We start from the raw sequence: 25,193 nt of genomic DNA, 5'->3' as shown, positions 1-25,193 counted from the left end.
GGAAGAGGTTATCTCGGGTCGGAGTTATTTAGGAGATACATGGCAACTACAGGCCAAACTTACTCATTCAGATTTTAAACTTGCCGTCTTCAGGGAACAGGGTATCAAGCTGTCTAATTTCTACAAGACTGTGGTTTTCTACTTTCAATTCTAAAATGCAACTGAATTTTAAAACTCTGATCACTTCCTTGTCACCAAGGAAAGAGATCTTGTAAATGTTCTTTCCTCTTGTACATTCATAGCTGGAACATTCTTCATAGAGCTTAAATTACTTATAGAAGATTTTTTTCCCTAAACACAGAGAGGGCTCAGGGATGTTAGAAGCAATGATGATGATACTTAAATATCTCAGAAGCCCTAGAAGCTAATTTGGGTCCAGTGTGAATTATTCTCCCGTTCTGCTTCATGTTATCAGAACATGTGACTACTCATGTATTCTAGAGATACTATGCAAAAATGAGCTTTCCTGAACAGAGCATGTGCATCTGTTCTACAATATGGTCCATCCTATCTGGTATTTCAGAGGTGAAGGGACTACATCAATGTCAGAGCCGAAAGTGAGGGCCCCGGGACTCCTGTGGGCTCAGCCGGGAAGCACTCACCTCGGAGCGCCACTGTGCCATCATCAGACAGTATGTTGGGGTCGAGGAACACTCTGGCTTCACCTTCTAAGGAATCCTGTACATATAATACTCGTTGATTCTGCAAACCCGTATTGTAAAAATAGAAATACCTAGGGGACAGAGATGGTCTTTATTTAGCCATGGAGTTTTCCATTTGTGGGGTACAATCAAAGCAAAAAGAAAAAGAAAAACAACAAATAAATGTTCATTTGCAAACAGGCCATGCCAGGGACATGGGGACTAGGGTGGAAGGTTCCACCACCTCCCTGTAATTAGAGTTTGGTATCTGAATTGTTTTCAGTATTGGAATAATTTATTATAATCCTGCATATTAGCCAAATAGAGACAAAGACTGCTTCATTTGTTAGAACTAAAATGGATAATCAAATAAAGCAGTAACTTTTTCTTTTCAATGGAGAAGAAAGCAGATCTTCTAAAATGAAATGCTGGATCCTTCCTTAGATAGGCTGCTAGGCCAGAGTCAGCAAACCTGTTCTGTATTGGGCAAGACTGCAAATGTTTTAGGCTTTGTGGACCACAGAGTCTCTGTTGCTATTACTCAATTCTATAGTTGTACAAAAGCAGCTATGGCTGATACATAAATGAATGGGCAGGTCTGTGTGCCATTTCCATTTTATTTACAAAAACAAGCGGCAGGAAGGGTTAGGCATGTAGACTGTACTTTGCTGATCTGTGTGTGTGTGAGAGAGAGAGAGAGAGAGAGAGAGAGAGAAGAGGGGAGGGTCTAAGAAATTCTCAAGTAAATTTGTGATGGTGGTTCCACAGAGACTTAAAAAAAGAATAAGAGAGTAAGTTTACCTTGGTGTGAAAGGGAGAGGAACAAGAGATGTGAATTAATAGGTGCTACCTCCTGGCCCACTTCCATTCTTGGATGAAAGAAATCCATATAATAAAAGCTTTTCTAGTACGGTAAGCCAAAGAGAATTTTAGAGGCAAACAAATCTCCACTGCTGTCTACATATCATCCTAGCCCAATTATTAGCTATAAAACAACAATAATTTCCTATAATCTAGATTTGCTTTCCTAGGAAATATCTCTACTAAATTTCTTAATCATGATTTAAGAATATGGACAACAGACCAAAAAACATTATTCTCATACTCAAGCACAGAAATGAACTGATTTCATAAAGGATTAATTTTATAAAATGATAAGTTATTTAGAATTTGTATTTTAAGATTTAAGAAAACATTCGATTAGAAAAGTAAAAAGAAAATTAAATAAAAGCAACCTCACATACCGTTTTCCTTTCTTGAAGTGGCAACTATACTTGGGATAGTCATACAGTTCAGTCATTCTCTCTTTGTATAAACCTCTGATAGGACATTGCTCAAGGAATGGCACAGTAATCTTGTTCTGGGCCTCGACGAAAGCCTATAGGGAAAATTTAAATGGACAAAGCAAGTCAGATATAAAATTTTCCATGTGGAGTGTTATCCACTGATATGTATCCATGAAAGCATATTTTTCACTCAATAAACACTAACTAGTCCTTACATGGCACTAACTATGTACTATTAACTCATCTAGACCTCATAATAATCTTACGGATAATCAAAGGTTCTTTGATTTGCCCAGTGTTATAGATGGGAAAACTGAGTCTCAGAGTAGATGAAAAGTTGCCCAACATCATATAGCTAGGAAGTCACAGCGTTGGCTCTTGAATTGATCCTCTTAACAAACACACTCTACTGTGCTAAGATCTCGCAGTCAGTGAACTACCTTCACATTGTGCCAAGGTTTCACTCTTCTTAGTCAGCAGCCTGTAATCCCCAATCCGTCAGAGTTAAATAAATAAATACCTAGGTGCTATTTTACCACTTTTGTTTTTGACATACCATCTTTCTAAGACCCACTACTTTGTCAACTTTAGAGAACCTTGCTAAAATTTGAAACTAAAGAATATTTTTTAAAAATTGGAGAATGGCGGGGGGTGGGGGCGGGCAGCGCCTGGGTGGCTCAGTCAGATAAGCGTCTGCCTTTGGCTAGGGTCTTGATCCCAGAGTCTTGGGATCAAGTCCCACGTCGGGCTGCCTGCTCAGCGGGAAGCCTGCTGATCCCCCTCCCTCTGTCTGCCACTCCCCCTGCTTGTGCTCTTTCTGTCAAATAAATAAATAAAATCTTTTTAAAAAATTGGAGAATGGGTGCCATTAAATGAGAATATCTACAACAATGGCTTGGAAGAAGGGCAAGAGATGGTCTGCAGGAAGTCAGGGGACTCTGGCAGCAAAGGCAGGGCAAGGGGCAGGTTTTACAACAGATCAACCGTAACCAAGCATGCCCTATTTGTAACTAAGCAGTTAGAAAGTTCTTAGTACTATAAAAGCTTGGACTCAGAATAATTCATGTCTGGCTATTAGTAAGAAATGAAACAAGAATAGATATATCAGCTCTAAATTCAATTGAAGGTTTAACCCCATGTCTACAAACAAGTAAACAAGTTAAGTCCTCAGAAGAAAACTTCAAGATATTAAGAACATAATATATTTTGAGTCGCAGACAAAAATGCATTATTATCAGACTCTACTTTTGGATGGATCATCAAGGGCCCATCCTAACTCAAAATGGTCTTCAAATGGGATCTCCTACACAAACCACCAACTCTGTTCTAGAGAACCATGATTCTGTGCTGAAAGCTATTCTAAAATGCATTAATATTTAAAACGTGCTTGAAAACAAGAGAGAAAGAGTGGGAAGTATGACTAAAATGATGAACAACCTTTTTGGCAAGAGGATCGATTCAAGAAAAATAAAACTGTCACAGGTCACATTTCTTATTTCATCCAAACAGAAAATAAAAAGTATCAAGTCTCAAAGAAATAAACTTCCAACTGCCTATCGCTAGGGATTGGCAAACTTCACCCAGGCCTGCTCTCCTATGACACATGAGCTAATAGTAGTTTTTATATTTTTAGAGTCGGAAAACAAAAACAAAAACCTAACAGAGAACTACATGGCTCACAACATCTAAAATATTTAATACATGGTCCTTTATAGAAAAAGTTTGCTGATTCCACTGTGCCTCATTGAAAAGAGCGTCACTGAGGAAATGGGCTTCTGTTTTGGTTACAGTACCCCTGTCTAGCTGTGAAGCCACACTCAAGGGCAGCCTTGTGGAGATCCCCAAGCATGTGCGAGAGCATTACCTGTCTTCATGATGGAAGGAAATGACATGTCTACTTCCCAGACATGGGAACGGAGGCCTGCAGTACTGAAGTCAGCTGAGCAAGGTCACACAGTGACTTAGCCATAGCACTGAAGGGGGATTACGGTTGACCCTTGAACAACACAGGTTTGAACCATGCAGGTCCACTTATATGTGCATTTTTTTTTTACAGTCCTGTAAATGTATTTTCTCTTCCTCATGATTTTCTTAGTAACTTTTTTCTTTTCTCTAGCTCACTTGACTGTAAGAATACGGTCTATAATACATATAACATACAAATACATGTTAATCAACCATTTACACTATCGATAAGGCTTCCAGCCAACAGTAGGCTATCAGTAGTTAAGTTTGGGGGAGTCAAACATTGTAAGGGAATTTTCGACCTCGTGGGGGTGGGCCCCTCCATCTCCTACATCGTTCAAGGGTCAACCATATTCTATTCCAGTCATGGTAGCAGTGACGGAGGCAGACTCTGGGCCTGATTCTGGATGTGAGCTAAGCAAAAGCAGACAATCGGGGAGAAGGGCAGCTGGGCCTCCCATGATTTACCCCCACCGGGGCCAGGCAGGGCTGGACAGGCACATCAGGGCACTGGAGCTTCAGCAAGGACTTACTGAGAACCTCGTGTGCATCAGCACGGATCCTGGCATTGTGGATAGAGGGGTGACAAGTCTAGGACCAGCTCCCTACCATTGTGGAGCGAACATTTTACTGGGGGACACAAAACACGAGCCAGAGGGTTACAGAGAACAGTTGGTCCCAAGGACACACAGGCAGGGTAATCATGCGCATCTACAACCTGAGTTGGCCCTGAAATGCTTGCTGCCTGGCCGGGATGAGGCAAGTACAGAGGCTGAGAGGGAGCAGTATAAGCAACTGGACATCACTGTGACAGGTTTGTTACATTTTACAAAAATATCAATCCGTATTGGTTTGGAAATTTAAAAGCCAGTCATTCAGCACACATCCTGGGAATCACTGGGAAGGACAGTTTCAGGGAGGGTGGCCAGGAAGGCCCATCTGAGGTACTGAATGAAGGTCTGCTAGGGGAGAGGGAGCAGCTATGCAGACAGGAGAAGCATTCCAGACCGAGGAAGAGCAAGTGCAGGGCCCTGGGGGTGGGAGCTTGACAGGCGTGAAGGGGTGGGGGGGTTGGGCAGTGAGGCTGGGAATGAGTGACAGGGAGCCAAGACCCGGGCAGGAGCTGATTATGTAGCACCTGGTGAGCAGTTAGGAAGTTTGAATCTTCATTCTACGTGAAAACAAGCTATGATTGGGAAAGGAGATAGTTCTATATCTGGTTTATCTTTTTTAAAAAACTAGCCTTGCTTTGGATGAAGTGTAGACCAGGGGAGCAAAAGTGGAGGTCAGGAAGGTGGGCCAGTGGTCCGGTGAGAGCCGAGGCCAAGTGAAACGGCTGGTCTCTAAAAGGAGCAGGAAAGACCACTGTAACAGGATCGGGACAGAGAAAAATGGGCACAGTGCACGTTAGTGCGTAGATTTGATGGCTATTTCCCAGAAGGGCCTCATCAGAACATCCTAGCTACTTAGGGCTCCCACCCTGGGATCCCAGCATGCTGAGGGTCTCGGCTGGAGGGGCCTCTGAGGAGGGCATCCTGCAGGCTTGGTTTCCCTTGTCCTTCTGGTTGGTGTCTGAGGCTGATCTAGGCCTTATCCTGGTCTAGTAGGACCACGGAGGGTCCAAGGGACAGCGGTGGCCCAGTTAGTTTTCTGTGGAAAGGTGGAAGTGTATTCTTGAACTGCTTCCCCATCTCACACGGCTTCTGTTAGATGTCTCATGAGAGTCAGAGCGGCACCAGCAGAATCCAGCTCACGCTGGAGCAGACACTTCAGCTTTTCTCATTTCAAATGTTCATAAAACTCTGATGCCAGGCATAATAATGCCACTAAATAATGAAACAATTCAAGGATTACTGTGACCAATTTTGTCACCCCCCAACCCACAGATGTTAGGCAATTAATTACTCTAAATAGAGCAGTATTTAAAGACTATACCCTTCCAAGTCAAATATCTACATGTAAAACCAAACAGTGTTCAAATTCCTCAAAGTCTCAAGTTCTTTCTTCATGCACATCTTTATACTTTTCATGATGGAGGTGGCAAATTTTCTGTAATGGAGCTTCGTGGAATTTAGGGTTCCACGCACTGTCAGTATGACTTCTGGTATTTTAATCAGGAAAATACCTTCTTGGTCACTTATGGATTAAATAGTCTGGCTTCTTGGTCTCAACATTAGAACAAATCAGGGGGAAAGGGAGAAAAGGAGTAAGGATAGAGAAAAAACTGGAGGACTTCCACGATGATAAAGAAGCAGGGTGAGGAGAATTAAAATTCTCTTTGTTCCTGCAGAAGCTTCAGTGTGCACGGTCACACTCCAGAGTGTTGTTAAAGTGACTGGAATCTGGAAGCCCATCGATGATGCCCGTGGCTGAGCCTCTGAAGATCAACAGTTCAGTTTTTATCGCTATGGATGGATCTGAACACATCAAAGAGCTGCTCAAAACTAAGAAACCCTACTCACATCTCATTTTGCCCTGAATATCAGAAAGCTCCACCGGCAAAGCAATGTTTCAATTATGCACAAGGAGTAAGTACTAGAGATCCGCTGTACAGCATTGTGCCTGTAGTTAACAATGCCGTACTGTGCACACAAAACTCTGGTCTGAAATGTTCCCATCCTCATGAAAGAATAGGAAGACGAAAAGCCACCTGGCAAGCGGTCACTCCGGTGGGAAGCTGGAGATTCCTTTACTCTGTCTTCAGAAAGAATTTCTTCATGTTGTCCTCACATGCCCTGTATTTTAATCCACAAATACCTCAAGTCCTTTCATAAGTACAATGCATACATATATGAGAAAAATGAAGCATACGGTTACTCATTAACTAGCTATATATACAAAACACCACAATTAATGTAAGATTAAACAAATGGATCAGGGATAAAGGTTAGTACTGCAGGAGAACAAATAAAGGGGAAACTGCTTCCAGGATGGGGCAGGGGTGCGGGAGAGTGGGGCACGCAGGCATCAAGAGGACCAGAAACCAACTTGGGTATGGCTATCAACCTCCACTCTTCCCAAATAAACAACAAAAACTAGGGATGGCGCTATCCACATCCCACAAAATTTGAACACACACGTGTGTGTGTGTGTGTGTGTAAATATATATAAGTGAATATAAGTATATATAAATTCAATACATATATAAAAATTTATATACATATAAATATATATAAATGAATGACCTGGTTAAAGCAACTTTCAGGGGCTTCTGGAGAAAATGGGTGGTGTCAAGGCCTGGCAGAAAACCATAGTCCCAGCCCAGCAAAGGGCTGAGCGCTTCCTGGAGGCCAGAGGGAGAAGCTTATGTGGGTCCCCTGTCACTGCTGGGAGTGTAGCAGAATTCAGAAATGACTCTCCAAGTGCAGGGATATGCTTATAAAAAAGAAGCCAAGGGGTGGCAAAGCTCCTCCCTGAGGCTGCAGAACCCAGTGCAGGAGGCCACCCCAGGAGGGCTGGACAGTCACATAGAAAACTGAAGGCAGGTCGTGCCAAGCAGAAAATTAGATGCAGCTGCTTCAGGAAACATGTCTAGAAATTGAGACTATAAGGGAATGAAATCATGTACTTTACAAGACTAATATGAGGAACGTATTACCAAAAAAAAAAAAAAAAAAGAGCAATAGCGAGGGAGAGAAGAGTATCCCATATTTTCCAGTACTCACTAAACATTTATAAAAATTAGCAGTACCTCAGACAACAAAGGAAATCTTAAATCTCAAGAAGGAAAGGTCACGATTGTAACCACAATGCCATTAACCTCAACTAAGTGAGGTGCCTTTCTCTTCCTGGCCCCACAAACCCATTGCTCATTTCCAAGGAGGAGAAACGCTGAACTCAAGTGGGGAGAGCCCCAAATCCACTGGGCTCGCCTTTTAACATTAAAATCCCAGATCGGGTCCAGCTCTTCTCTCTGGGACATCTGCCCTCAGGTGAGGAAGGCTCGAGCTGAGCTTCCAGCTGCACAATTAACAGAGCAGGTGGGGCCTTCCAGAAGCCCAGACAGGTCTCTTTCCACTTTCTCTACCTGTCCTGTATGTGCAAATCGGTTTGACCTTACAGTCAAGGTTTGTTTTCAAATATAGTCATTCCCATTCAAAGCTGAACTTTAACGCCAATTGGCTCAGTCCTTTGGTACACATGCTACTCACCAGAAACCTGGAAAGGACAGAGGGTACCTCAAATCCAAACCTAACTAAAAACCTGATCATGAAGTTAAATGCATATACATCTTCTCTTGAACAACTACTTTGTCAATGAAGGAATCCAAACTACAATAAGAATATTTAGAAAACAAGAAAAATGAGGCTATTAAGAATTAAAATTCATGGGGCGCCTGGGTGGCTCAGTCATTAAGCGTCTGCCTTTGGCTCAGGTCATGATCCCAGGGTCCTGGTATAGAGTCCTGCATCGGGCTCCCTGCTCCATGGGAAGCCTGTTTCTCCCTCTTCCACTCCCCCTGCTTGTGTTCCCTCTCTCGCTGTCTCTCTTTGTCAAAAAATAAATAAAATCTTAAAAAAAAGAAGTAAATTCATGAGATGTGTCATGATATCTATTTCTTGTTGGTACCCTGGAGGAGGCCTGCTGATAGCGTGGGGAGGGGTGTGTGACCTCTGCCGGCCCTCCGAGCACCCCTCCCCGAGATCCCAGGTACTGATCCAGGGCCAGGCAGAACATCCTGCAAGATGAGGCCTGCGCTGGGTCCAAGGGCTTGTCTCATGACTCACAGGCACATCGGGATAGCTGACCTGATCTAGTCCCACTGCACTGATTTCAGGAGTGGATCTGAAGCTAGCTTGGGGGACCGTGTTGGTGCCTGGGTGTGCCATGTCCTGAAGGACAGCAACACTGTGACAGATGAGATACGCACGGCACAGGTAAGGTGCTCTGTATCTGAATAAAAAGCCTGGGTTTGGGAAGTGACAGTTACGTTTTCAGGAAGTTTGTGGTTTACCCTCTCTCTCCCATCCATCAGATTTTGCTATTTCTGGGCACCAGTAGCTTGCACCACTGTCTGTCCTAGATAATGTTACTGATACCTCTGTCTGTATTCTAACTATGCTAACTCCTTTCTACATTCTTTGCGTAAGGAAATCCTGTTCATCTTATAAGCAGTCTTTCCATCAATTCTTCTCTATGGGCTATGAGTCAATAAAGTAGTCACGAACCCAGGCAAAGCAACCAGCTATGAGGACTGAGTAAAACCTAAAAAGGCAAGGCTCATGTTTCCCTTCCACATGGAAGAGGCTACTGGAAAACAAAACAATTAGGGAAAAGTAGATGATCTAAGAGACAAAGAGAGGTCTCCAGAAATATCATGTGCACTCCTGGATTGAGCTGTGCCTAAAGGCACATACGCCCCAGCCACCAGTTATGTAAGCCACTCAGCTCCAATTTTTTTTTTTTTTTTTTTTTGAGCTAGTATGAGCTGGGCTTCAGGCACTGCTAATCAGGAGTCCTAACATAGCTCTTGTAAGGGTCCTGCAGTCGGCTGAGCAAGGTGAGGTCAGCTGAACACAAGCAGCCCAGAAGAAGAGGAACTGATCAGAAGCTTGCCGAAGTCCTGGCTGGCAAAGCCTGAAAAAAGGTATATCTACATGAATGGTGACTTATCAGTAAATGAGAAAGTGAAATTAAACTAAACATTCAAATCAAGAAGTTTTAAAGCAACAAAAGAAAATAAGAATTAATGAACCAAAAAATTAAAAAGTATAACTTACAAGTCCTCAAACTGCTTCTTTTTTTAAAAAAAGAAAAAAGCAAAAACCAGATTCAACCAAAGCTCTGGCTAAACTAATCAAGGAAAGGGGAGAGATGGTACAGAAACTCAAAATTAGAAGTGATAAAGAAATACAGACATACACAGAGTAAATTCAGTAATATAAGAAATATTACACATAACCCCGTGCTGGTAAATTTTAGAATCGCGACGATATGGACAACTTTCTAGGAAATACAAAGGACTAAAATTGATCCAAAAAGAAAGAAGATTTGAACAAGGCAATAACCATGAAAGAGGAAAAGAGCCCAAGAATTAATTGCAACAAAAGAACTTGTCCCCGATAGCTCTAAATTATCACACAGACCATTTCCGTGCTATTTAAACTGCTTAAAAAAGGCAATGGCAAGCGTCTATTAAGCACTTACTTGAGTCTACCACTTTGCTGCATGGTTCAAAAACATCATCACTTAATTTTCACCACAACCACAGATAGTAGTTTTCTCCAAATTGTAAATCAGAAGATTGAAGTTTAGAGCTGTTAGAAAATATGACCAATGTCACATCTGATGAAATTGTGGCATAAAGATTCAAACCTGTCTTTCTACCTCCGAAGCTGCACATTAAATGACCTTACACTATTTCCTTCCCATGAATAAACAGGTTCTAAGATCCCTATGGGTTCTCATTAGTTGCTGGGGGGAATAGGGTAGAAAGAAAATTCTAGAAGAGAGACAAGTTAGGAAGCTACCGAATGTCTAGCACAGTGGGAACGCCTGCCCGAACCAGAGCAGTGTCAGCAGAGATGAAAAAGAAAAAAGGGAGAAAGGCATGAGATTTTAGAGGCAGAAGTGAAACTCCCAAGAATCACGTGTCTGATTAAATAGCTAATTCGAATGGCCACAGTGCTGTACAATGTGATATAGGAGAGTCCCAGATGTCTGTCTTCTAACACATGCCTTGGTTTCTCCCAATGAAAAAAGTAAGAACCACAAACACTTCCCTCCAATTTATAAAGATGCTATAACCAGGGGCGCCTGGGTGGCTCAGTTGGTTAAGCAACTGCCTTCGGCTCAGGTCATGATCCTGGAGTCCCGGGATTGAGTCCCACATCGGGCTCCCTGCTCGGCGGGGAGTCTGCTTCTCCCTCTGACCCTCCCCCTTCTCATGTGCTCTCTCTCTCTCTCTCATTCTCTCTCTTTCAAATAAATAAATAAAAAAAAAATCTAAAAAAAAAAAAAAAGATGCTATAACCAACAGTGAGGCATCTACAGAACTTTGGCTCCTTAAGAGTGGACCCCGTGTAAATCAAAGGTGTTCTAAGGCAGTTTTCCCAAGCTTTCTGGGCCTCACCTATCTGGTGAAGTGTTTGGGAAACAGCGATTTCTACAGAAATCAGATGCTTCAGAATTACAGCTTGGGCACTTGTATTTTACTAAGTGCCCAAGGAAGGTGATCTTTAGACTAAGTGCTTTGTTCCCTGGACATGGCAGTGTGGGGTGGTGAATGGATTTAAGACACCTAAGTTTTGGGGGAAAAAAGAGAGGCTGGGAGAAGTCAGAGTTATTTCAGTTCTTCAGCTGTGAGCTCTTGACCGATGGTTTTCCCAAACACTCCATATCTGATGTCAGCATTTCTCATGGACACACTGTAGAGGATTAAGACCAAAGCCAAGTTAATTGCCCAGAGGGAAGGTATCAGTGTTAAATGTATTCAAGCACTTTAAAGCATTTCGTCAGTGGTCTGGGGTCTGCTTTTCTAAAATGGAGCTTTTCCTGATGGTGAACACAGGGGGCTAGTGTCCCAGCCTCTACTCAAGATATGGCTCAGCCTCCTTTCAGCACTGACCTCTAGCAGCTCAAAGGTTAAGTGGCTTGCCCACCCCCAAATCATGGGTTCACCTGTGCTGGCACGTAAATTCCATGCCCACAGGGGCCACATCTGTCTCACACAGGTCAACGTAGGCTAGGGGAGGAAAGCCAGGGAACCGGAGGGGGGCCACACACCCATGGAGAGGGAAGACATGATGAAGCCAGCAGACCTGTGGCATTTGGGAGAGCCAGCATCCATTCTCCCTTTCCAGCGTCCCCCCTTCTTAGCAGACAGTAACTCCAGGTAGCTTTCTGATGCAACAGAAGGCCAAAGACGGTCCCTGGGGCTTCTACCGAATTTCTCATGGCCACAGTTCAGCCAAGGAATGACTGACCACACCTTTGGAGTTTGGCCAATCAAAACTCTGTCTCCTGGGACAGTCACGAAACAAGCGACAGAGGGTTCAATGAGTGAAGATCACTGATGCCATTAGCAGTGCTGGGTGAAAAGTGGAAATTCCTGCCACGGAGCCCTAGAACGATCTGGTTCCTGCCTGTTCCAAGCCTAGCCTTCAGTCCATCCAGGAGTTGTTCCCTACTTACATATTTCAATTGTGGATTTATGAGAATTATGTTTACAAACCATGATAAGGGTAAACATTTCCAAAGGAGGTGGTGAGATATTTAAGACCTTACAAGTCTTGGAGATTGAGAAAATATGTGGCAATGTATTTACCTAAGGCACTTCCTGTTTCCACTCAAGAATGGACAGCATGGTAGTAATTCTGAATCCAGGCCCTTACATGAAACATTAGTGAATGGGGGGAAGGGCGTTTTATAGGCCAGCTTTGTCAGTGGAATTCACAAGGCCCCAATTAAAAGGGGCACCACCAAACAGCTTCAAGGTAATCTCTGCCCTTTGTTGAATCGTCATGCTTTAGAACATGGAAGCCTCACTTAAAGGTCACAGTTCCATGGAAAAACACCAATGCCCAGAACGTAAGCACATTTATCCAAAAAACGTAGGCTTCAAAAGGAAAATCCTGCTTAGTTTTCTGGATGAAAATAAAAAGAAGAGTCTTTAAGTTCGACATTCTAAGGAGTTGGAGCACTCGAGTGTGAAGGTGTGGACCTCAAGCCCTTTAAGCAGCAGCTCCCCACGCTGCGCCATCCTTGTACAGACTTCTACTGTGTGTGGAAAGTGAATTCTTCCGTGCATTTTCTGAGTTGAATGTCATTCAAACCTTGGAAGCCAGATGAACTGATTATGGTTAAATTCATTTTAGAGATGAATAAAATGAATCTGGGCTAGGTAGCCTGCCATGGTCATAGCACAAGAAAACGGAAGTGTAAGAGCTCTGATTTGTGCGTTGACTTCCAGTCCCATTTGGCAAATATCCTCTGCCTCCACACTGCCTCCCAACAGAAGGATCATGAGGAATGCCTGCAAGTCCACAGGATGGAGGAACTAGCCACAAGGAGGATATTCATAGTCTGTCCTGAAGTCTTCAAAGAACACCATAAACTCAAACCAGTCTTTTATACTTTCAATTAATTTCCAGTAAACTTTATCTGCTGTCTTTTGGCTCAGAGACATTGAACTAGCCCTTCACAGTACTGGAAGTCCTGGGAACAGGCTTCTACTCTGTTGGCTCTGCAGCCTGACCGCACAGTGGCCTAATGCAGGAATGCAACTGGACAGATGAATCTTGCTCACCTAGCTCCAAGCTGGTTCTTCCACAGGTTGGCTCTGGTTCCATGCTGGGAAAAGCAGAGTGCCTAGGGAGATAGAGGCCAGACTGCTACCAGAACAGAGCAGAAACTCTTCACACTACGTGCTTTTAGGGTTAACCTTTAACAATGAAAACAAAAGCAAGCAAACAAACAAGAAGAGAGACCTCACAATAGGCAGGAAGGATGCCTGAAAGCAGGTGTTGACTTCCCTAAACATTGTTCTCCACTGGCCTCTGTGACACTAAAATACCTATAGTGAAATTCTAGCCTACCTCAATATCTTAGAGATGGTCAGAAGTCCTTTAAGATTTAAATCTTGCCTTCCAGAGAAGGAAATAGTGCAAGAACAGGGGAAGAGAGAGGTGATATGTCCACGTTCCTTACTCTGAAAGACTGAGGGACTCCTGCTCTCCTCCCTACTTTTCCTAGCCCCTCACCAGCAGGTGTAATGAGCTAGCGACCTGTAACTCTTCAGCCCAATGGGAGAATGGGAAAGAAGTGCAAATAATGTCCTAGAAAAGAAGACCTATGTTGTGTATTCCTTTGATCCTCTCTGAAAGAGATGCTAATTTTATTTCATTTGATCAGAAGGCATGAATATAAATAAAAACTCTTTTGTTTTGTTGTTGCTGGTTCTTACTAGCATTCTTCTCTCATGATCCACCAAGGAAATGGAGCTGTTGTTACTCTCATTTTGCCTAGGGCAGCTCTCAGGGAGGAAAAAAAATTAGTCATTAGATATATGCAGCTGATATTCTACTTAGTTACTCCTGTAGCAAAGTCCCAGGACAGAGTTTCTGTGAAAGTCAGATCTGACAATTCGTTACAAGTAAGACAGCTATCCCTTGAAAGATATAACTTCTTCCCTTCTCTGTGTATCTCCCCTTCAGTAACTCAGTAACAACTTCCGGAATATGCAACTAAGAAGGTGGAGCCACAAAACATGGAGTGAGACCAAGAGACTCAAGAGCTTACAAGGACATTGCTTCTACCTGGAACTTGGGGCTGCAAAACCAAGCCCAGTGATGTAAAGGGAGGAAGTTATCACTATCAGGAAGGGGAGCAAATGGTGAGGTGTGGACTGACAACACCACGGCACGGGGAGAGGCCTGGACAAATACGCATTCACTACTCCCGGTGAGACTACCACTTCCACCGTGAAAACAATGGAAGCAGAGTCCGGGGGCCTGAGAGGCAATGCAGGGCCGAGCGGCAGAGGAGTCCCCCAGCCAGGACACACGCACGTCTCCACGACTCCCCCAGACGCGTGGTCCACGTGCATAGTGAAGAACATTGGGTTGGGAAGTTTCTGGATTTGACAAGTAGGCCATGGCTGCTCATGATGGAGGTTGGTCGACACTGATGGGAGATGTTCCTGGGAGTGGTGACAAAGGAAGGTGGCTCAGCTACATCAAGGGAGCATGGAAAGTGGCTTGTGGATAGGCAGAGGAAGACAGGGAGACAGCCCATAATAAGATCTGAAAATACATCTGAGCAGGGCACTTCCCAAGGGGCCAGGGCACCAACACAGAGGAAGAAAGAGGTTGCAAAAAACTACGGCAGAGTGTGGGGTTTGGGGACTGCTTGTTTGCCACCAGAAATAAGAAAGAAATTTAGAAAGTTGAAGATGAGGATGCCAGCCACATGCACATTAATGTCAGTGGATGGAGATGGGGGAGCGGGGCCTTGTTATTAGACTGAAGGCTCAAATTAACCTCAGTGTCAAAACATCGGCATGTAGGGAGACTCCTCCAAACTGTATCCCACGATGTGTGCGGGACACACTGGAAATGCCTGTTGAAAAGAGAGTATGAGTTAACTGCCCATTGGGACCTGCCTAGTTAGTCCTCAAATCCTTTTTAATGACTGCAAACATCCCCTCTCTAGCACTTCATGCTGAAAACTCCCAAGGTGATCCTGGGGTTCCACTTATACCAGTGAGATTTCACTGTGGTTCCAATGCTTCAAGAGTCATGCCTAGGTCTCTAAAGTACTTTTAACCCAGAGCTTTCCCTTTATCTGATTTTTGTTGCTGAGTTCCTCTTTCCATACAGATTCTCCTACAGTCGTTTTTACAAAGGTCATTTTTAAAGTTGTAATCATTTGGAGCACTGGAATTTTGCATCCTTCTCCCACTTAGTAATCTACCATAAAAACTTTTTCAGGTTGGTAAGCAATCTTTACAGCCCAACATTTTAACAGATGCATCTACTACTTCGCTGAGCAGATTCAATATTTTCTACTCCAACATTACACTACTGTTGGAAATTTTTCACTATTAGAAATAATGCCCCCAACTGAACCTTTTTGAGATCTCCTTATTTCCAAAATGGCATTATTGCTCTCCCAGGAGGCATAGAATCTCTTTTTCATTCCTAAGTGTTTGCTTTTTTTTTTTTTTTCTAAGTGTTGCTATCAGATAGGTTAATTTCTGATTATCAATGATATATATGAGGGTTAAGTTTTATATTTTGTACATATTATTTTGTACATACTCTACTGAATCATTAATTCTGATGTTTTCATTTGTTTCCCTTAGGTTTTCTAGACACATGATCATATAATCTACAGTTAATGATAATTTTCTATTCTTTTCTCCACATTTTGGTTCATGTTTTATTGTACTGGTCAAAGCTTTGTAAACACAAAAATCGTAGTGACGGAGACATTTTAGCCCAGTATTTCAGTTGTTTTTTTGAATGAGATGTCATCTTGATAAAGCATTGTTATTCCTACTTTATTTGTAGATTTTCTTTCATTTCTTTTTGATATTAATTAAATTATATAGCTTTATTTAATCCATTTCTATGTTAATATTAAACTCTTCTTCAATTCCTGCGATAAATTCTGCTTTCTTTTAAATCTACTAACATTTATATTCTTTAATCTATCGGTCCACACATCTTCATTGTCCAACACGTAGCCACTAGCCACGTACGGCTGCTGAGCACCTGAAGTGCGTCTGCTCTGAACTGATACGTGCAGGAAGTGTAAAACACACATTGTGTTTCAAAAACTTAGTCTCAAAAATAATGTAAAATACTTTAATAAAATTTCATATTGATTACCTGTTGAGATATTAATATTTTGAAAATACTAATTACATAAAATATAGTACTATATAATTAATTCCACCTGTTTCTTTTTACTTCTTACAATGTGGCTACTAGAAAAATTTGAATTATTATGTATTTACTGGGCAGCACTGGTCTGTTTCCTCTTTATGAAGTATCTCAAGTTTTCACATCGAGATTGGATTTACTTCAGAAAATCAAGTGAGTTGTGCAGGATCTTCTACAATCTGGAACATTTGCTATAAAATGGGGTTATATGGGCCTTGACAGCTTGAAAGGATTCGTCTAGATTTAACACCCTCCTACCCTGGTTTTTTTTAAGCTACAGGTCTGGTCTGATATTCTTTTATAAAGGATAAAGCGTTAAATGCCAGGCACTGTCTGAAATGGATGACCCATATTAAATACTAGATTAAATCAAAGACCTACTGATAGCATTTCAGATTTTGGTATAAAAGAACTACATATGTTCCACACTTCCTGACTGGTTTTTATTGAAAAAGCAGCTTTAGGGGCGCCTGGGTGGCGCAGTTGGTTAAGCATCTGCCTTTGGCTCAGGTCATGATCCCAGGGTCCTGGGATCGAGCCCCACATCAGGCTCCCTGCTCAGCGGGAAGCCTGCTTCTCCCTCCCCCACTCCCTCTGCTTGTGTTCCCTCTCTCGCTGTGTCTCTCTGTCAAATAAATAAATAAAATCTTAAAAAAAAAAGGCAGCTTTTTGTTTTGGAGGCTATGTGAAGATAATCTTCTTTACACCAAGATATGACTAATCCACCTTTGTGAGTATGTGTATAACTATGAGCAGAAAATGTTCACACTGCTCTTCTGCTCATTGGAAAAGGACATGCTACCTTTTCAGTCTGACACTGAAATTTAACTCCTTACAAACTAGATGATACACTATTCGTCAATAACAAACCTGTCTGGAGAAGAGTGAGAAGGGTGTGCAGGAAGACTGTAGAGGGGAGGCAAAAGCTGCAAAGCCCCCCTGACATCTGAGTGAAGCTGTCCGCACAGGTTAGCATGGGCATGGGGGCCGGCCCATAGTCCTCGAAGAACGACCACAAAGTCAAAGTCCCATGGCAAGCACAGATATGAATATATTCCTACAGCTTGCATTCTCAAAGCTGTAACTCCCAGAGTCTTTTTTCTTTTATTATTTTTTACTGTATAATTGATAACCACCTGGGCTACATGGACGACACTCCTGGCTCCACATCTACTAGCCCAGTGACCTTAGACATGTTACTTAACCATTCAGCAACTCAATTTCCTCATCTGTAAAATGGGGAAAGTAAAAAGGTGTATTTCAGCTTTGAGAATTAAATGAAATAGGGTATGCAAAGCTACCAATGAAGTGCCTGGCACACAGTAAGCATCCAGTAAATGTATACCATGAAAATAATAGCGTATACTCATTAGCTGCCATCAAATGTGGACTGTAAGATCACTACAAAGTTTCATCTACTAATAAGTGGCTTGTTGACCATGGGACCAGCCAGTATCAATTAAGGAACCGCAAAGTTTATATGTTACGTTCATCACCACATAAACTAAAACTGGGTCATTCTGACATTGCTGAATCCCTCAATCACCACCAAAGCTTGAAGAAATCCAGGTTGTACCCATGACCCCAGACAAAGTAGTCATCACAGAGACAGGCCTTGGGGACAGTTTTCTAAGAGATGCACAGGAAGTTCACTCCCTCCCCCAGTGCTTCCCATCCATTATAGATTACGCAGCTGCCTGTGACTCTCCATCTCAGGCTCAATCCCTGTCTCCACTCCAGCTAATGCTGAGTGATCAAGGTCATTCATGGCAGGATCGAGGTGAGGAGGCAGCCCCACACCTGCTCCCTGCGCCTCCTCGCCTTCTCTGCAGAGCTAGAGCCTTCGCCTGCTCCTAAAAATCTCCATCTGTTGCTCGTTTTGGAATCTCTACCCATCCACCTCTATAACCAATGCTTCATGAAAACCCAAATACCAATCATTTTCACCCATGAGACCTCTGTCTTTCTTAAAAGGTCAGGAAAGAGAAATAAGAAGGATTAGAAGTAGTATTAGGGAACACCACTAGAAAATCTCAAAAGAAGTTGTAAGAGCTTCTGTAGTGAGCAAAAAAGGACAGACATGCTAGGAAGAACAGGAGAGGGTGACAGAAAAGGAGCATATTTAACATTGCTTTTTAAAAAATGGGAAATGTACTCTGGGATTCTAAAGAAGCTCACATAAACTTCTGGAATAGTGAGCATATTAGAAATAGTATACATATTCCTATGACTTAAGTAATACGTAAATATAGTTATAAAAAGGAGTCAAGGAACTTGAGATGGATTGGAGAAACACGATCCCCACACCCAAGCAAACTTATTAACCACATACAGTATATGTAAGGATGAGTCCCAAAGGACAAGTCCTGGGTACTCCAAGGAGAACAGAATATCTGTAGGACATAGCACTCAGGGGCAACTTCATTAATGAAATGAGACTTCAGCTCAAAATATTATATGTTTTGGGGCACCTGGGTGGCTCAGTCGGTTAGGCAGCTGACTCTTGATTTTGGCTCAGGTCATGATCTCAGGGTTCTGGGATCAAGCCCTGCATCAGGCCCCACATTCAGCAAGGAGTCTCCTTGAGGATTCTCTCTCCCTCACCCTCTACCCCTTCCCCCATTCATGTACTTTTGATTGCTCTCTCTCAAATAAATAATCTTAAAAAAAAAAAATACTGTGCTTCTCCAAAAGAACAGGAAAGCTTTGTATTTTTAGACAGAACAGAAAATTCTCCCCTCCACCCCCTTACTTCTATAAAATATAAGAATGTTCTTATATTTATAATTTGGTTTTTGTTTTATTGTTGTTGCATTAAAATCAGTAAGTAATCCAAGACCAGCATTCACTTTTTAAGACCTGATATTTGTTCAATATACAGTTGACCCTTGAACAGCACAGGTTTGAACTGTGTGGGTCCACTTAATACATGAGCTTTTTACAGTACTATAAATGTACTATAAACTATAAATGTATTTTCTCTTCCTTATGATTCTCTTAATACCATTTTCTTTTCTCTAGCTTCCTTTATTTTAAGAATACAATATACAACACATGTAACATACAAAATGTGTGTTGACTGTTCATGTTATTGGTAAGGCTTCTTGTCAACAGTAGATGACCAGTAGTTAATTTTTGGAGACTCATAAGTTATAATTGGATTTTCAGCTATGTGGGATGGGGGTGGGGGGTCAATGCCCCAAACCCCCAGGTTGTTCAAGGGCCAACTTCACAGGATTTCTTTTTCCTTTGGAAAAAATGTTTTAGGCAACTTTCCCTTCACATTATTTTATGTTTTCATTTTTACTCGGTAAAAATCAGTTTTCTTTTTCTCCTATTTTCATTTCAAATACTTTGTTCATCAGTGTCAGCATAAACCATAAACACTATTGCACACATTTTATTTTCTCTGGGACTAAAATGCGCTCATCTTTCTCCCATGAGTCATTCGACAAAAAGCGGTAGCACCAACAGGTTCACTCACCATCCCACGGCAGGACACACAGGAAGACACCAGGAAGGAAAAGCCGTAGCTACCGATGGCTAGGGTTTGGCGCCAGGTACTAGGTCTACCTTATCTTTAATTATAAGCCCCAATTACCTTTGTCTGCTCGCTGTCTGGGTCTTCAAGCCAAGCATAAGGGTCATAAATTTTATGTCCATGATAATCCTGTACCTGCAACAGACAAAATGTGGTATTGGACAATTAGTGTCTAACCCACAATTACATTAGTATCTTCTGAATGTAATAGAGAAAAAAACCAGAGATGGACAGGTGAAAATACCCCAATTGGCTCGCTCAGTGGCAATGTGTCTGCCCAAATTACCACATGAACCAAAGCTGGCAGGTTCTCAAAGGTGTCAAGCCACCCGTCATGAAAAGAATGTTTTAGCTGGAGAGGGAAGAAAGATGAAAGGTCAGAATAGGGAACCACTCTGCCCGTACAACACAAAACAAAGGCCCGCCGCTGTGCTAAAGAAACTTGGCAATGTGTGGTCAGGGGCAAAGCACAGAACCGCACAATGCAGCCGGGGCGCAAGAAGGGCATGTCTGTGAAGGAGCTACCACACGCGCGCTTATTGGCAGCTTTTCTCTTCCTGCTAAGCTTGCTAATGATCAGAAAAATCTCCCTACAATGTACTACACGATAGCTTTTGTCTTTAAGTCTCAACTGCCAAAAAAGCAAGTTACCAAAGTGTAGTATAATGAATCTGGTTGATATCAGCTAAAAAAGCTGACTTAGGCCCAATGAAAGAACATTTCTAAGACTGAGGCCTTTCTTCCCTTTTGTGTATTGTTATGAAATGATTACAAAAAAAGAGGCCCGAAGGCATCACCCATTCCGACTAGCCTGGTATTTGAAGAAAGACACCGGCTTCGTGCAGGCAGGGTCTGGCTGAGGGGAAGGCTTCAGGAGCTCCCATGGGAACCGACCATCAGAAACACCTGCAGGCTTCTGCAAAGCCCCCATCCTGGCCTGTCCTTAGAGAGGGAGCGAGGCTGCCAGAGCGGGTGGGAGTCACCACGCCTCAGGTGATCATGCATAAAGAAAATTCCCAAAGGTAAAGACTGTTATGCAATCTCTCCATTTCATCCTATCCTGATAAATCTGACTGAAGCCACATGGACATCTGTCCAGTAAGTATCTCGAACAACTCCCAACTTTGCAGTTACGGTTTCTCAGAACAATACCAGGGTCTCAGATGAATTTTTAACGGGTCTCCTTGCTTCATCTCTACTATCAGAAGGTAAGGGTTCCTCCCTAATGGAGGGAAACAATCTTTGTTTCTCCTGCTGGTCACAGTTCCAATGTGGCTGCTGGCCGGGTGAGAAGAATCTCCTGGTGCCTAAAACCCCAGGCTTTTCCGCAAAAGGTCTTCATCTCCTTCATCTGGTGCCAGGTGAGAGAACACCTGGAGAAATGCACACCTGGAAGACTGGGCAGTTAAGTAGAACACTCAGAAACTGTCCTCATTAAACAACTGACAAATTCAAGGGATGTAACACCAGGCTAAAATCTCTCCTGATGAGTCTTCATAAAATCACCAACTTTCAACCCTTAGGGAAAACCTCTCTAAACTGTAACTGATTGTTACCACTGAATGAGAACTTTTAATCTTTCCTTCTTATCCCCAAGGCTTTCACATTTTACACACCCTGAAGTGTGTAAATACACTTAAAATAACCACCTTCTTCTGACAATAAGAAATCAGAAAAATTTAAAGTTGTAAAGGATCTTCCAATCCAATATTTTTAGGAGCCATGGCAGGCACAAGATGGCAACGTGCCCAGGGCCGCACCGAGTTCAGAACCAGAGCTGGGACTAAAAGCAAACTGCCAACAGCTTTTCCCCAAATATTCTTTGGATGTGACACACCAGATTTAAAAATGTTCCTCGATTATGTCACTAAAACTCAGACGTTTCCATAAAGTTAACTTGTCATAAGAAAGCAGAAAAGATTAATTGGAAATCATGTTAGTTTTGCCTAATACTAGATTCAAAGCAATGAATAGTTGTTGACTTATCCACGCTGTCGTGCCTAGTGTTTTAAGGCAAACTTTTAAGAGGGTGGATGATATTCCTAGTTTACAGAGTATGGAATGCAATTCACAAAGGTTAGCAAGCGTAAAGGCCTCAGATTTACTGTTCACTTGGAGATCACGGTGGACTAAACACCGTGCCACAGATTTTAGCCACAGTATCTCCCTGAGAGACTCTTACTAAGGCAGGAAACTGAAGTCAGATGGTTAATAAGCAGTAGAACTGGTGACCCTCTGTGAGCCAACCCCAAAGCCTGTGGACTTACTTAACCTCTTGCTAATGAACCAGGCCAGGTGAAACTTGGCAGGTCCATACCTGGACCCTGACTCAGAACCCAGTGTGCCTCTGAAACAGCCCCATCTTCCTGGCACCAGCATTACCATCTAAAACAGACTGAGGTCAGTTATGCAGCAGACATTTTTAACCAGGGTAGGAAATGGATTCTCTCCAGGACAATCCCAGGAGCCAAGGGCCACCACCCTACTCCCCTGCCCCACTACTTCTACAAGACCATTCCCTACAAATGGAGTGATCTTATAGCCACATCCCCTGAACTTAAGTTATGCAGTGTCTGATTCTAAGTTTGCCAGCCATTCCTCATCTCCCCAAAAGACTTTAAAAATAGAGCCCTGATAAGGCACTGTTACTAATCAACATTTTAGTTATACTATTCAATAGCGTACCTGCTGACTTCAGGATAAACTGCAGAGTCCTGCACACAGCAAGCAGAGCCCATCAAATCTGACCTTTTTTTTTTTTTCCTTCCCAGCCCCCATCCAAGCTTATCCACCCATGGATGGTCACAATGGCCCTCCTGCCATCCTACAAACAAGTGCACCAGTCCACAACTGTCCAGCCCTACATAACTATGATTTATTTTGGTCACACAGCCAGGAATGTCCTTTCTACCTTATCCAACTGGCCAACTTCCAGGCTCAATTCACATATGATCCCTTTCCCCTGATGGAAATTAATCCCATTCTCCTCTGTGTTCTCCCCTCACCCTACACACTCTTCTAACCCCTGTAGCAGGCCTGAATATTTCCTGACAGCAACACGCTGTGGGGGGGGGGGGGGGGGGGGGGAGGGAACGATGGCATAACTCTGGAAGGGTCATGGTTTCCAAATTTCTGAAATCCACCAAAAACGGTTGCATGCTCCAACCCCACAGTTCAACAGAAGACTGCCTGGTATATGGCTGAAAGATGTTCAAGTGACAGAGAGCTGCAGCAATCTCTAACACCTGCTGGAGAGAGATAAAACCATCCTAGAAATTAAGGCTACAATTTTGAGTAAATGCATTAAGTCTAGCCTAAGGTTTAGTAATCAGTACTCTGTTACAGGAAAAAGATACCCCATATAGGCTATCAGGGCTGGGATAAGTACACTGTGGGAGCCACACAGCAGGGTCCAAGCTGGACCAGAGCTACATTCCCCTGGCCATGAGGCTTAGGGTTTTCATGAGTTCTCTGGTGAGAAGAAACTGGAGAATATTAAAATCCATGGCACCTTTCAAGTTAATCGTTCATCACTGTTTTAACTGTTCATAATCTTTTTGATGTCTTCATAAAATCCTCACTTAACCCCTTCTAGAACTGCAGGATTTTGGTAACCCAAATGGAAAAACTAAGCAAGAAGCGATCCCTACTAAAAACAAAACAAATCTAAAATGGTACTTATCAAGGCACACAGCAGATAGTTCTTTATATTTTTATTTACCCTGAAAGCTCAAAGATCCTGAAGAACCGAAGTGAGATATTCACATGTCTTCCGATTTCTAAAGTCTGGCACACTGCAGGGCTAGACTGTCATGTGAATAAATGAATGATGATATTCTCACTGCCAACGTAAGTCCTAAGCCCTGTGGCTAGCCAAGCCAGCACTAATATTTCATATATGAGAAAGAAGGCCTATTAACAGGTGAGTGATCTCTCCAAAGGCATCCAGCTAGTGAGCAGCAAAACCAGAACCAGCACTCAGGTCTTCTCACTTGGTCTGTCCTCTTTTCCATTCTGGGCAGGATCACTTTACTCCCATACACAAAAGAAACACAGGAATAGAGCTTCTTGGACTGTTAGAGTAAATTTAATAAGCAAGCAGCTGAACAGACTGAGAAAACATGGTTACCAGATGGCCACCGGTCAAAGAAACCATGAATGCACAGTGCCACTTGGAAGTCTTAATTTGAAACAATATGTCCTTTACTCTAAAGTCTCAGTACCTTTTAACCCAAAGTGAAATGTGCTTTGAAGTACAGACTTCCTGGCATAAGTCAGGTCAGAGTAAGCAGAAAAAAACCTAGATGTATATATACAAAATTTTTTTTATTCTGATTCTATTTTAAGTAATCTGAGAAATTTGGCTACTCCTAAGAGAATCATGCCCACAACGTTTGGATTCACTCCAGTTCTTAAGATGCCAAATTAATTTTTACACAAAAAGGGTGTTTGCCCAGATTTCCACCCACTAGATCTCACCAGTTACCCAGAGCTAATCTACAGCTTATGTAAATGAAGGCTAACCCCTCCACTAAGCGAAACAAACTCATTCTGAAAAAGGCCATCCCCTCTCCCTTCTAAAGGCCTCCTCTCACCCCCATTAACTCCTTTTCTTGTTTACGAAAACTTGGATCAGCACTGCAACCCTATGGGGTCACTGCTCCACTCTCCCCATTACTCTGTCTAGTCTCTGCATTCCCAGCGCCCAACGCCCAGCACCCGGCCTGGGGCAGGGCAGGCGCTCAACACACGTTTTAAAATCGAATGAATGAACTTCAACTCTTAAGGATTTTAAATCTGGAAGTTTAAAAAGTTTGCTTTTGTTTTAAATTTTACATTAGCCACACACATCTTCACTTTCTCCTACCACCATATTCAAGCAAGAGCCTCCTCCAGTCAAAAAGCAGGGACAGGTTCTGTCTTCCCAATTCCGTAAAATGCCCATTCCTACCTGGGCGTCTGCCCTTGACCCCATTGATTTCAGGAGGCGGCCAAACGGCGGCGGACCCCGGACTCCGCCGCCACCAGGCGGCCAAAGACGGCCACCAGGGCCCCCGCGGCTCGGGAGGAGCCCCGCGCCCCCGGCCCGTTTCTCGCAAACAAAGGCCGAGGGGGAGGGGAGGGACGCAGGGGGCGAGGGGCTGCGGGGAGAGGAGCTGCGGGCGGCGGCAGACGCGGCACCCGCGGCGGGCAGCGGGGCGGGCGCGGGCTGGGGTACTCACGGCGGTCTCGTCGCGGTACACGTCGGGGTACTGGAAGGACAGCATGGCCAGGGGCGGGCGGGGGGCAGCGTGGGGGCGCGGGCTGCGGGCGCGAGCGGGCCGGGCTGGCCGCGGGGCGAGGCTGGGGCGCTGGCAGGGGCCGAGCGGGCGGC

At 43.3% G+C, this 25,193-nt stretch overlaps 1 protein-coding gene across 2 annotated transcripts in view; it reads right to left on the bottom strand.

Moving 5' to 3' along the window:
• The window catches only part of LOC110583178 (prolyl endopeptidase), a 180,045-nt gene that overhangs the window by 89,590 nt on the left and 65,262 nt on the right, over positions 1-25,193 (bottom strand). Inside the window, exons 1-4 of one of the 2 annotated variants that reach the window (XM_021693230.2) lie at positions 25,042-25,109; positions 19,880-19,954; positions 1,886-2,019; positions 603-733 (exon numbers count right to left, since the gene is read on the bottom strand). In XM_021693230.2, coding sequence (XP_021548905.1) covers positions 603-733; positions 1,886-2,019; positions 19,880-19,954; positions 25,042-25,086 — 385 coding nt within the window. In that variant the 5' untranslated portion in view covers positions 25,087-25,109. Of the gene's footprint in view, positions 1-602; positions 734-1,885; positions 2,020-19,879; positions 19,955-25,041; positions 25,110-25,193 lie in introns of those variants that run through there. The other variant, XM_044917365.1, reaches the window with a different exon arrangement.

Source organism: Neomonachus schauinslandi, chromosome 8 (assembly GCF_002201575.2).
Source record: "Neomonachus schauinslandi chromosome 8, ASM220157v2, whole genome shotgun sequence".
Lineage (NCBI taxonomy): Eukaryota > Metazoa > Chordata > Mammalia > Carnivora > Phocidae > Neomonachus > Neomonachus schauinslandi.
This window is presented reverse-complemented; position numbering and strand designations above follow the sequence as displayed.